At 48.2% G+C, this 12,956-nt stretch overlaps 1 protein-coding gene across 1 annotated transcript in view; it reads left to right on the forward strand.

Annotated features, from left to right (window-relative positions):
• Positions 1–12,956, forward strand: part of LOC115151270 (fibrillin-2) — a 115,427-nt gene that overhangs the window by 56,909 nt on the left and 45,562 nt on the right. Inside the window, exons 9-12 of the mRNA XM_029695220.1 lie at positions 1,607–1,732; positions 7,125–7,277; positions 8,040–8,303; positions 12,640–12,783. Of these exons, the coding sequence (XP_029551080.1) occupies positions 1,607–1,732; positions 7,125–7,277; positions 8,040–8,303; positions 12,640–12,783 (687 nt within the window). The remainder of the gene's footprint in view (positions 1–1,606; positions 1,733–7,124; positions 7,278–8,039; positions 8,304–12,639; positions 12,784–12,956) is intronic.

Below are 12,956 nucleotides of genomic sequence, written 5' to 3' on the forward strand. Positions count from 1 at the left end.
TGTTCAAGAGGTGGACATTGAGGAGGTCCAGGGAGAAGACATGGAAGCCTGACAGGAAGACAACCAAAGCTTTAGTTTCCAGACTATCATTTTACAGATGTATGTTGAAACCGTTTTTGGGAGATGCGATGGATCATTGGGGATCATTCATTATTCTCTTTCTTTTGTTGTTCAGTGAAATCATCCCATATGAAGATTCTGCTCATTTAAGTTCAATTCGTAACTAAATCGTTTTTTTTTATTGGAAGGATTTAATAATTTGCAATTATGTACTTATGATAAGGTAAAAGGTTTATTTTTCTGTCTCCATATGATATGGTAAATATATCCAATGCAAAGAACATCTACATTTAAATGGTAATAATATTAATTTGCATATATTTACATTAATTCCCATATATTCCCACAGAAAGTTTCCACCTCTGAATATTCCCCAGAATGTGCAACCCTAACACACATACACACATACTGTACAGACATACACAGTTACACACAGTTACACACACACACACACACACACACACACACACACACACACACACACAGCGCTCCCTGTCTGAGCTGTGTGAAGTCTGCTCCTATTCAGAGGGAATGCTGACGCCACCTTTATTTTGCTACTTTTTTATATATGACTTGAGGAGAACCTTTTACCACTGCAGTCAGACAATAGTCAGCAGGGGACCCAGTGGCTCTTATCTTCCCACTGTGTGCATTATCACACACACACACACACACAGCCCCATAGACAGCGTTCATGCATACCCGCCGACTACTCACACACGTTTACGGCATGCCACCACGCGTCTCACACGCCACGGTATACACACACGCATACTGTAATTTGACCAAATAAAGGTAATTATGTATGTGTATAGATAAGTGGTAGCACGTCATAAAAACCCAATGCCTTCTGGAAGCTCATAGCAGTGAGGCCTTTTCATGTGTGAGGTAATATACTGTAATACACCACACAGAGGAGTAGACCCTGCCAAGTACTGGCTAACTCACACACACACATACACACAGGCGTGTGCACACACACGTAAACACACATACACACACACACTAGCTCTTTACTGCTGACTCCCAGGTCTAATGTAATCTCTCTGGGACAGCTGAATTTCTCTCATGGTGTGTGTGTGGGAAACTCTCACCATTTAAACCTCTTAAAATCCACCACAGTTATGAAGTCCACTGAGGTGTGTTGGACATTGATTAATGTAGACCAGTGTGAAATAAAGTAATGAGTCTTTGGCAGAAAATGAACCCAGACATTTTCCATTTGATCGCCTCCTCCCTTCAGACCTGGACTCAGGTTGTCTTGACTGAGTCTGGCTGTAGGTCCTTCTCTTGTCTGTAGAGTTATTATGACTAGTGATTATTTGAGGCCCTCAAGTGCGTTTTGACAGATGAGATATCATCCACTTCTTCAAATATTTTATATAGATCCAAAGACTTTGAACAGCTGCTATTAAGGATGAGGAATTCTTCCAAGCACTGCCTGTGACAGGGTTTACTGTGTGTGATAAGTGTATGACTATCATGAAGCTCAGTGGATGCTCTAACTCCAATGATCTAAGTGTGTGTGTGTGTGTGTGTGTTTCAGATATTGACGAGTGCAGCACTATCCCAGGTGTGTGTGACGGAGGTGAATGCACCAACACAGCCGGTAGCTACGTCTGCACCTGTCCCCGTGGTTACATCACAAGCACTGACGGTGCCAGATGTGTAGGTGAGTTACCACTGCCCCCTGCAAACACACCCACACCACTCTCTTTTTCCTCCTCTTGTTAACCACTGACTGCTCACATCTGGACTTCTCCCTCCTGTAAGCCACTGACTGCTCACATCTGGACTTCTCCCTCCTGTTAGCCACTGACTGCTCACATCTGGACTTCTCCCTCCTGTTAGCCACTGACTGCTCACATCTGGACTTCTCCCTCCTGTTAGCCACTGACTGCTCACATCTGGACTTCTCCCTCCTGTAAGCCACTGACTGCTCACATCTGGACTTCTCCCTCCTGTTAGCCACTGACTGCTCACATCTGGACTTCTCCCTCCTGTTAGCCACTGACTGCTCACATCTGGACTTCTCCCTCCTGTTAGCCACTGACTGCTCACATCTGGACTTCTCCCTCCTGTTAGCCACTGACTGCTCACATCTGGACTTCTCCCTCCTGTTAGCCACTGACTGCTCACATCTGGACTTCTCCCTCCTGTTAACCACTGACTGCTCACATCTGGACTTCTCCCTCCTGTTAGCCACTGACTGCTCACATCTGGACTTCTCCCTCCTGTTAGCCACTGACTGCTCACATCTGGACTTCTCCCTCCTGTTAGCCACTGACTGCTCACATCTGGACTTCTCCCTCCTGTTAGCCACTGACTGCTCACATCTGGATTTCCCCCTCCTGTTAGCCACTGACTGCTCACATCTGGACTTCTCCCTCCTGTTAGCCACTGACTGCTCACATCTGGACTTCTCCCTCCTGTTAACCACTGACTGCTCACATCTGGACTTCTCCCTCCTGTAAGCCACTGACTGCTCACATCTGGACTTATCCCTCCTGTTAGCCACTGGCTGCTCACATCTGGACTTCTCCCTCCTGTTAGCCACTGACTGCTCACATCTGGACTTCTCCCTCCTGTTAGCCACTGACTGCTCACATCTGGACTTCTCCCTCCTGTTAGCCACTGACTGCTCACATCTGGACTTCCCCCTCCTGTAAGCCACTGACTGCTCACATCTGGACTTCTCCCTCCTGTTAGCCACTGACTGCTCACATCTGGACTTCTCCCTCCTGTTAGCCACTGACTGCTCACATCTGGACTTCCCCCTCCTGTCCTCCTGTGACTAGTGTTCTGATGAGTCAAGAAGTTCTGCAGCAGGTCTTGACTGCTGTTATAACATTTAGCATTAGCACCTCTGACTCACACCCTGAAACAATACCAGGTGTTAATGTAGAGCGCCTGCAATCACCAGCAACTCGTATCAAAATGGCCGCCAGAGAGCTGGTTCTGTTGCTTTTCAACAGCGTCCGAATGGGAGTCCAATAACTGTCCTTCATTCAAGGCCCCGCTCATAGCCAAGCAGAACCCCTTGATTACTTTAATTGAAAAGTTGTGCGCCCCAAAGTCTACCAGGCAGTAGAATGCCATATTCAAATTCTCTCCCGGATCAAAGTTTTGTTGGCCCCCCGATCTCTTTGGCACGCAATCAATTTTTTCATCATCTGTTGACAATCTCTGCTGTACTTGTTTGTTGTCTTTTGACGAAAAAAGGGAAATAGGGTGGAAATGCCAAGGGAACAATGAACAGGGTCAACGTTGATCTCACAAGGAGGCCTCTGTTCTCTTCTGTTCTGTCTGGCCTGGTTGTGTGGAAGATTGTTTAGCGTCAAGGTAGAAGGCATCTGGACTCACTTAGAGGCCTGCAGGAGAACAAAGCTGACACCACCACGACAACAAGCAAGACAAGACAGAAAGAGCGGGAGGAGAGGAGGAAAAAAACAGCAAAACGATCCCCTTTCTCTGTTGTTCTGTGCCGCAAAAAAGGGTAGAGCAGTGGGAGAGAGGGAAGTGAAGGAGCAGAGGGAAGAGAGGGAGAAGAGGGAAGTGAAGGAGCAGAGGGAAGAGAGGGAAGAGAGGGAGCAGAGGGAAGTGAAGGAGCAGTGGGAGAGAGGGAGCAGAGGGAAGTGAAGGAGCAGAGGGAAGAGAGGGAAGAGAGGGAAGTGAAGGAGCAGAGGGAAGAGAGGGAAGAGAGGTAGCAGAGGGAGCAGAGGGAAGAGAGGGAGCAGGGAAGAGAGGGAGCAGAGGGAAGAGAGGGAGCAGAGGGAAGAGAGGGAGCAGAGGGAAGAGAGGGAGCAGAGGGAAGAGAGGGAGAGAGGGAAGAGAGGGAGCAGAGGGAAGAGAGGGAGCAGAGGGAAGAGAGGGAGCAGAGGGAAGAGAGGGAGCAGAGGGAAGAGAGGGAAGAGAGGGAAGAGAGGGAGCAGAGGGAAGAGAGGGAGCAGAGGGAAGAGAGGGAGCAGAGGGAAGAGAGGGAAGTGTAGCCTGATTGGGAAAACAAGCTGCAGGCCGTATGGTATAATAACTCTCTCTCTCTCTCTCTCTCTCTCTCTCTCTGTGTCTCTCTCTGTCTCTCTCTGTGTCTCTCTCTGTGTCTCTCTCTGTGTCTCTCTCTGTGTCTCTCTCTGTGTCTCTCTCTGTGTCTCTCTGTCTTTCTCCAAGGGGACTGACAATTTCTCCAAGGGGACTGACAATTTCTCCAAGGGGACTGACAATTTCTCTCACACTCCCTCTCCTTCCACCCCCTCTCCTTCCACCCCCTCTCCTTCCACCCCCTCTCCTTCCACCCCCTGCTCTCTGTATTTCTCCTTCTTTCCTCCTGTTTTCTCTTTCCATCGCTTCTCACCCTCAGCGCTCATCCATCTGTCTAGTGGAATCCGGTGAACTGTCCCCAGGAACAAATAAAAGAGAGCTGTGATATCAGGGCCTGTCTGACACATCCCACCATATGTCCTCAGCTACAGCCAGACCCATGCTGTGGCTGGCTCCCCTGTTTGCTTGGGTGTGTTTTGTGAGTGGGAGGCAGACTAAGAAACTACCCCCCTCCTCCCCCATCCACCAGATTACATGAAGTGAGCGGGGGGCTCCAGGTCCAGGAATGTCAACTCTAGCAGCATAGCGTGGAGAAGCAGACCAGAGGGACATGTTGAGCGCAAGGCTAATCAGCCCTAATGCCCCGTTCGTCACACTGTGAAACCCAGTCTGTAAAAGAGAAAGCATGCGTTTGTGTGGCTTGCTATGGACTAGCTAGCTACGGGTCTGGTTCCCATTGAAGTTATCATCATCCCCATCACCACTTTACCTCTCCTCTCTCCCCCTCTCTGCTCCCTTATTCCCACCCCTCCACACCCATCCTCCCCCAATCATGCCCCCAGCTAGGTTGGTCCTAGGGAGGGAGGCAGGGAGTGATGGGGGAAGCAAGGGGGAAAGTTTGGCTGTAAACCCTAGACGCACAGCTTCTCATGTATAATATAATTGGCCAGGATTGCTCCACATGGATCTGGTTAATTCCAGACATTAGCCAAGTTAATCAACTTGCACTCCCCGTTCCCCCTTCACATGTCTTTCCCCCATCTTTCCCTCTCGCTTTCCCTCTTCTCCCTGCCCCTCTGTTTCCCCCTCCCCTTCCCTCTGCCTCTCTCTTTCCCCCTTCCCCCTGCCCCTCTCTTCCCCCCCGCCCCTCTCTTTTCCCCTTCCCCCTGCCCCTCTCTTTCCCCCTCTCTTTCCCCCTTCCCCTCTCTTCCCCCTGCACCTCTTCTTCTCCCCGCCCCTCTCTTTTCCCCTTCCCCCTGCCCCTCTCTTTCCCCCTCTCTTTCCCCCTGCCTCTCTCTTCCCCCTGCACCTCTCCTTCCCCCTGCCCCTCTCTCCCCACTGCACCTCTCCTTCCCCCTGCCCCTCTCTTTCCCCCTCTTTTTCCCCCTTCCCCTCTCTCCCCACTGCACCTCTCCTTCCCCCTGCCCCTCTCTTCCCCCTGCACCTCTCCTTCCCCCTGCCCCTCTCTCACCCCTTCCCCTGCCCCTCTCTTCCCCCTGCACCTCTCCTTCCCCCTGCCCCTATCTTTCCCCCTCTCTTTCCCCCTGCCCCTCTCTTCCCCCTGCACCTCTCCTTCCCCCTGCCCCTCTCTTTCCCCCTCTCTTTCCCCCTGCCCCTCTCTCCCCACTGCACCTCTCCTTCCCCCTGCCCCTCTCTTCCCCCTGCACCTCTCCTTCCCCCTGCCCCTCTCTTTCCCCCTCTCTTTCCCCCTGCCCCTCTCTTCCCCCTGCACCTCTCCTTCCCCTTGCCCTTCTCTTTTCCCCTTCCCCCTGCCCCTCTCTTCCCCCTGCACCTCTCCTTCCCCCTGCCCCTCTCTCACCCCTTCCCCCTGCCCCTCTCTTCCCCCTGCACCTCTCCTTCCCCCTGCCCCTCTCTTTCCCCCTGCCCCTCTCTTCCCCCTGCACCTCTCCTTCCCCCTGCCCCTCTCTTTCCCCCTGACCCTCTCTTTTCCCCTTCCCCCTGCCCCTCTCTTTCCCCCTGACCCTCTCTTTTCCCCTTCCCCCTGCCCCTCTCTTTCCCCCTGACCCTCTCTTTCCCCCTGCCCCTCTCTTTCCCCCTTCCCCCTGCCCCTCTCTTTCCCCTGCACCTCTCTTCCCCCTGCACCTCTCCTTCCCCCTGCCCCTCTCTTTCCCCCTGACCCTCTCTTTTCCCCTTCCCCCTGCCCCTCTCTTTCCCCCTGCCCCTCTCTTCCCCCTGCACCTCTCCTTCCCCCTGCCCCTCTCTTTCCCCCTTCACTTTCATCCTCATTACACACACAAAAACACACACGCACTAAGGGACCCTCACTTCTTCTCCACTTACCCCAAACACACCCTCCTCCCTCTGTGCGACCCTCCCTCCTCCACCCCACTGACTCTGACCTGAGAGACTGTAACAAACAAGACCAAATAAGGAGGCCCTTGTAATACTTGCAGTTAGTCAGGACACCTCAGACCTTTACAGCTCCCAGACCATAAATTAGCTTCCTCCCAGGCTACCATGTAGAGGGCAGGCAGGGGAGAGACTTCCTGGGGAGAGACTTCCTAGTATTTGGGGACAGCTGTTACCTGTAACCCCTCAACAGGGCTGGAGGAACCACACCTCCATCGTCACTCCCTATATCATCTGTGTGGTAGGGAGGTGCTTGTCAGGCTTTTTTGTGCTGAAGGCTTCTGGATTTTCTTGTGATCCTCAAGAATGTACAAACACCTGTTTCCCATCACAACTGTACACTGTGAGCCAGTAGAAACTGTCTGTGACCCACATTAAGTGAAACACTGCAATATTATGTTTATACTTGGTCACCAGAGTATTTACAGTATGTTAAAGCATGTGCATTATAACATGGTCTGCATAAAGGTGAAAGAGTAACAGTAGATTTTCAACATGATCTGAAAGTCAGCCGTGTTACAACACAAGTCAGTGATCTGAGTGACTCACCCTGAAGCATACTGACCTCTCTTCCCATCTCTCTTCCCATCTCTCTTCCCATCTCTCTTCCCATCTCTCTTCCTCTCCCCTTCTCCCTCCATCCTCTCCCCGCTCAGACCAGCGTGTGGGCACGTGTTTCTCGGCGTTGGCGAACGGGCGCTGTGCGGGTGACATGCAGGGCCAGTATACCAAGATGCAGTGCTGCTGTGACACGGGCCGCTGCTGGGCATCTGGACAGATCCCTGAGATGTGTCCTGTCAGGGGATCTGGTGAGTACACACACACACACACACACACACACACACACACACACACACACACACACACACACACACACACTTATACTTACCACTACTGACCCACAGCCTTAAGGGAGTCCAAACTCCTTTTTGCATATCAATGGCAGAATTATTTTTGACATGTGTTATGAATGAACAGCTTGAACAGCTTGGATTAAACATAAAGAGCCTGCCATTTAACTGACAATGTAAATAATTCACGATCCCACATCCCCTCACTGTGGGAAAGGGGCTGAAGAGGATGACATCATGACTAAAAACCAAAGGAGAACGATGGAAGAGATCTGGGTGAAGACCATGGCCCTGGCCTCATCCATCTAGCTCACCTACTGCATGTCTATTCCCCTGTGAGAGTGTGTGTTTTCATACTTATTCCTTTCATGCATTTATGATTTGTTTGTATGAATGAGTGCCAAGCTGTACACACACACACACACACACACACAGCCTTCGTTCCCACCACTAATTATGGTGGGAGGCCTCCCTTTGGCTATTTCCTCCTCTGGGGTTCACTCAGTGTGTGTGTGTGTGTGTGTGTGTGTTCATACATCCCATTTTTCCAGCCATAATCATGTCCAGGCATTGTTCAAGTGTGTGACTTTATGCAACCACTGACCCATATGTACAGTATACCATCAAAATAAGTCAAACTGACCCAAACCATGACAAAACATGCATGTCATTTTCATTGAAGATAACCAATATGAACCCTTTCTATCCTCTTCCTCGTAGATGAGTACAGAAGGCTGTGCATCGAGGGGGTGCCCCATGGAACAGGTAACGGAGCTTTCCCCCACGGAGGCTTCCCCAATGGGGGCGGCTACCCCAACGGCGGCGGCAACCGTCACGGTTACAGCTACGGCTACAAACTCAACGGGCCTAACGGAAACGGTCACCATGGCAACGGAGGAGGAATCGGAGGAGGAGGAATCGGAGGAGGGGGACAGGGAGGAGGAGGCAATGGTTTTGGAGGAAACGGCGGCGGGCGTAATATCGGTGAGTTGGTTAGGCCACGACAAGTGTCCATAGGGTAGTGTTGCATTATTAGCCTGTGGTTTTAAGTTTTCTAACAGAGATATTAGAGTGTTTAAAACCTCTTAAGGATCCGCCCCTTTTTTCCCCAATTTTCGCCTAAAATGACATACCCAAATCTAACTTCCTGTAGCTCAGGACCTGAAGCAAGGATATGCATATTCTTGATACCATTTGAAAGGACACAAGTTTGTGGAAATGTGAAATTATTGTAGGAGAATATAACACATTAGATCTGGTAAAAGATAATACAAAGATAAAAACATGCGTTTTTTAATATATTTTTTGTACCATCATATTTGAAATGCAAGAGAAAGGCCAAAATGTATTATTCAAACCCAGGCCCAATTTAGACTTTGGCCACTAGTTGCAGCGGTGTGTGTGCAGAGTTTTAGACTGATCCAATGAACCATTGCATATCTCTTCAAAATGTTGTACCAAGACTGCCCAAATGTGCCTAATTGGTTTATTCATACATTTTCAAGTTCATAATTGTGCACTCTCCTCAAACAATAGCATGGTATTCTTTCACTGTATAAGCTATTGTAAATTTGATAGTGCAGTTAGATTTAGAAGAACCTAAGCTTTCTGCCTCTATCAGATATGTCTATGTCCTGGGAATTTCTTTTGTTTCTTACAACCTCATGCTAATCACATTAGCCTACGTTAGCTCAACTGTCCCGCGGGGGGGGGACACAGATCCTGTAGAGGTTTTAAACTGAGTATATGACATATTGATCTTTTAAACTGTCGATCAGGTCTTGTGCCGCGTTCAAAACAACTGGGAGCTTGGAACTCAGAAATCTCCGACTTCAGCGCGTTCAAGACAACTGGGAACTGGGGGAAAAAACGAGCTCCCATCTGGGTCATCCAACTCGGAATTCCAAGTTGGGAACTCTGGCCTCTTTCTAGAACTCCGACCTTAAGATTCCCTGACGTTATGATTTGACCTTGTTTTTTTCTGAGTTCCCAGTTGCTTTTAACGCGGCATTGGACTAGGTCTTTTGGAGAAGAGATTATATCTCAATGAGACTAACCTGAATGCCAAAATAATGATGGTAACTTCAAGTTTTATTGTCACGTGCACAAGTACAGTGAAATGCCTTTCTTGGAAGCTCTTTCCAAACAATGCAGTAATCAATATCCGTCGTACTATAAAATAAAGTAAAGTAGAACATGATACAGTTGAAGTCTACATACACTTAGGTTGGAGTCATTAAAACTCATTTTTCAACCACTCCACAAATGTCTTGTTAACAAACTATAGTTTTGGCAAGTCGGTTAGGACATCTACTTTGTGCATGACACAAGTAATTTTTCCAACAATTGTTTACAGACAGATTATTTCACTTATAATTCACTGTATCACAATTCCAGTGGGTCAGAAGTTTACATCCACTAAGTTGACTGTGCATTTAAACAGCTTGGAAAATTCCAGAAAATTATGTCATGGCTTTAGAAGCTTCTGATTCATGACATCATTTGAGTCAATTGGAGGTGTACCTGTGGATGTATTTCAAGGCCTACCTTCAAACTCAGTGCCTCTTTGCTTGACATCATGGGAAAATCAAAAGAAATCAGCCAAGACCTTAGAAAAAAATTGTAGACCTCCACAAGTCTGGTTCATCCTTGGGAGCAATTTCCAAATGCCTGAAGGTACCGCATTCATCTGTACAAACAATAGTATGCAAGTATAAACACCATGGGACCACGCAGCCGTCATACCGCTCAGGGAGGAGATGCATTCTGTCTCCTAGAGATGAACGTACTTTGGTGCGAAAAGTGCAAATCAATCCCAGAACAACAGCAAAGGACCTTGTGAAGATGCTGGAGGAAACAGGTACAAAAGTATCTATGTCCACAGTAAAACGAGTCCTATAGCGACATAATCTGAAAGGCTGCTTAGCAAGGAAGAAGCCACTGCTCCAAAACCGCCATAATAAAAGCCAGACTACGGTTTGTAACTGCACATGGGGACAAAGATTGTACTTTTTGGAGAATAGTCCTCTGGTCTGATGAAACAAAAATCGAACTGTTTGGCCATAATGACCATTGTTATGTTTGGAGGAAAAAGGGGGAGGCTTGCAAGCCGAAGTACACCATCCCAACCGTGAAGCACGGGGGTGGCAGCATCATGTTGTGGGGGTGCTTTGCTGCAGGAGGAACTGGTGCACTTCACAAAATAAATGGCGTCATGAGGAAGGAAAATTGTGGATATATTGAAACAACATCTCAAGACATCAGTCAGGAAGTTAAAGCCTGGTCGCAAAGGGTCTTCCAAATGGACAATGACCCCAAGCATACTTCCAAAGTTGTGGCAAAATGGCTTAAGGACAACAAAGTCAAGGTATTGGAGTGGCCATCACAAAGCCCAGACCTCAAACCTATAGAAAATTTGTACGAACAAGGAACATACCTGACCCAGTTACACCAGCTCTGTCAGGAGGAATGCGCCAAAATTCACCCAACTTATTTTGAGAAGCTTGTGGAAAGCTACCTGAAACATTTGACCCAATTTCAAGGCAATGCTACCAAATACTAATTGAGTGTATGGAAACTTCTGACCCACTGGGAATGTGATGAAAGAAATAAAAGCTGAAATAAGTCATTCTCTCTACTATTATTCGGACATTTCACATTTTTAAATAAAGTGGTGATCCTAACTGACCAAAGACAGGGAATTTGTATTAGGATTAAATGCTATGTATACAGGACCAGTTCCAATAGCATATTTACAATGTGCAGGGATACTGGAGATAAAGAGGTAGATTTGTATAAGGTGTATAAGGTAAGGTGACTAGACATCAGGATATAAACTACATGACCAAAAGTATGTAGACACCTGCTCGTCGAACATCTCATTCCAAAATCATGGGCATTAATATGAGGTTGGTCCCCCCCCCTTTTCTGCTATAACAGCCTTTACTTTTCTGGGATGACTTTCCACTGTTGGAACATTGCTGCGGGGAGTTGCTTCCATTCAGCCACAAGAGCATTAGTGAGATCGGCACTGATGTTGAGCGATTAGGCCTGGCTCGCCATCGGTGTTCCAATTCATCCAAAAGGTTTTCGATGAGGTTGAGATCAGGGCTCTGAGCAGGCCTGTCAAGTTCTTCCGCACTGATCTCGACAAACCATTTCTGTATGGACCTCACTTTGTGCACAGGGGCATTGTCATGCTGAAGCAGAAAAGGGCCTTACCCAAATTGTTGCTACAAAGTTGGAAGCACAGAATCGTCTAGAATGTCATTTTATGCTGTAGCGTGAAGATTTTCTTTCACTGGAACTAACTAACCCGAACCATGAAAAACAGCCCCAGACCATTATTCCTCCTCCAACAAAATTTACAGTTGGCGCTATGCATTCGGGCAGGTAGCGTTCTCCTGGCATCCGCCAAACCCAGATTTGTCTGTCTGGACTGCCTGATGGTGAAGCATGATTCATCACTCCAGAGAATGTCTTTCCACTGTACCAGAGTCCAATGGCAGCGAGCTTTACACCACTCCAGCCGACACTTGGCATTGCGCATGATGATCTTAGGCTTGTGTGCGACTGCTCGGCCATGGAAACCCATTTCATGAAGCTCCCGAACGAACAGTTCTTGTGCTGACGTTGCTTCCAGAGGCAGTTTGGAACTCGGAGTGTTGCAACCAAGGACAGACTATTTTTACTCACTTCAGTCCCGTTCTGTTAGCTTGTGTGGCCTACCACTTTGCGGCTGAGACTTTGTTGCTCCTAGATGTTTCCACTTCACAGTAACAGCACTTACAGTTGACCGGAGCAACTCTAGCAGGGCAGAAATTTGACGAACTGACTTGTTGGAAAGGTGGCATCCAATGACAGTGCCACGTTGAAAGTCACTGAGCTCTTCAGTAAGGCCATTCTACTGCCAATGTTTGTCTATGGAGATCGCATGGCTGTGTGCTTGATTTGGCTGGAATAGCCGATTCCACTCATTTGAAGGGGTGTTATGTGTGTGTGAGCAAATTAAGTGTGTGTGTGTGTGTTCAGTGGGAGTGTGTGTGTGTAGAGTCTCGTGAGGGTGCATAGAGTCAGTACAAAAATAAAACTGTCAATGCAGATAGTCTGTGTAGCCATTTTGTTAGCTATTTAGCAGTCTTGTGGTTTTGGGATAGAAGCTGTTCAGGAGCCTGTCGGACTTGTTGCTCCAGTACCGCTTGCCATGTGGAAGCAGAGACAATAGTCTATGGCTTTTCATCAGCTTTTCTTCACTGTGTTTTAATAAATAATAAACATTGTGTGGTAATGTATTGTATTTTGTTGTGTTGTGTATCCTCAGTCCCTGTGTCAGTCAATGAGACCGTTGATGTGTGTAAACATTTCACCAACCTGTGTTTGAACGGCCGCTGTATCCCCACCCCGACCAGCTACCGCTGTGAATGTAACATGGGCTACAGGCAGGACGTACGCGGGGAGTGTATTGGTAAGCCCACTGCAGTCATTACAGTTAGGAAAATCATATACTGTACTGCCATCTTCTGACCACACAGAACTTCTCTGGTAGATGTAAAACACAATAGCATTCATTCTTTAACCTGTTTTAACACGTATGGGAGTGTTCAGATTTGTAGTTGGAGCATCCTGGGTTGCACTGAT

Source organism: Salmo trutta, chromosome 17 (genome assembly GCF_901001165.1).
Source record: "Salmo trutta chromosome 17, fSalTru1.1, whole genome shotgun sequence".
NCBI classification, from domain to species: Eukaryota; Metazoa; Chordata; class Actinopteri; order Salmoniformes; family Salmonidae; genus Salmo; species Salmo trutta.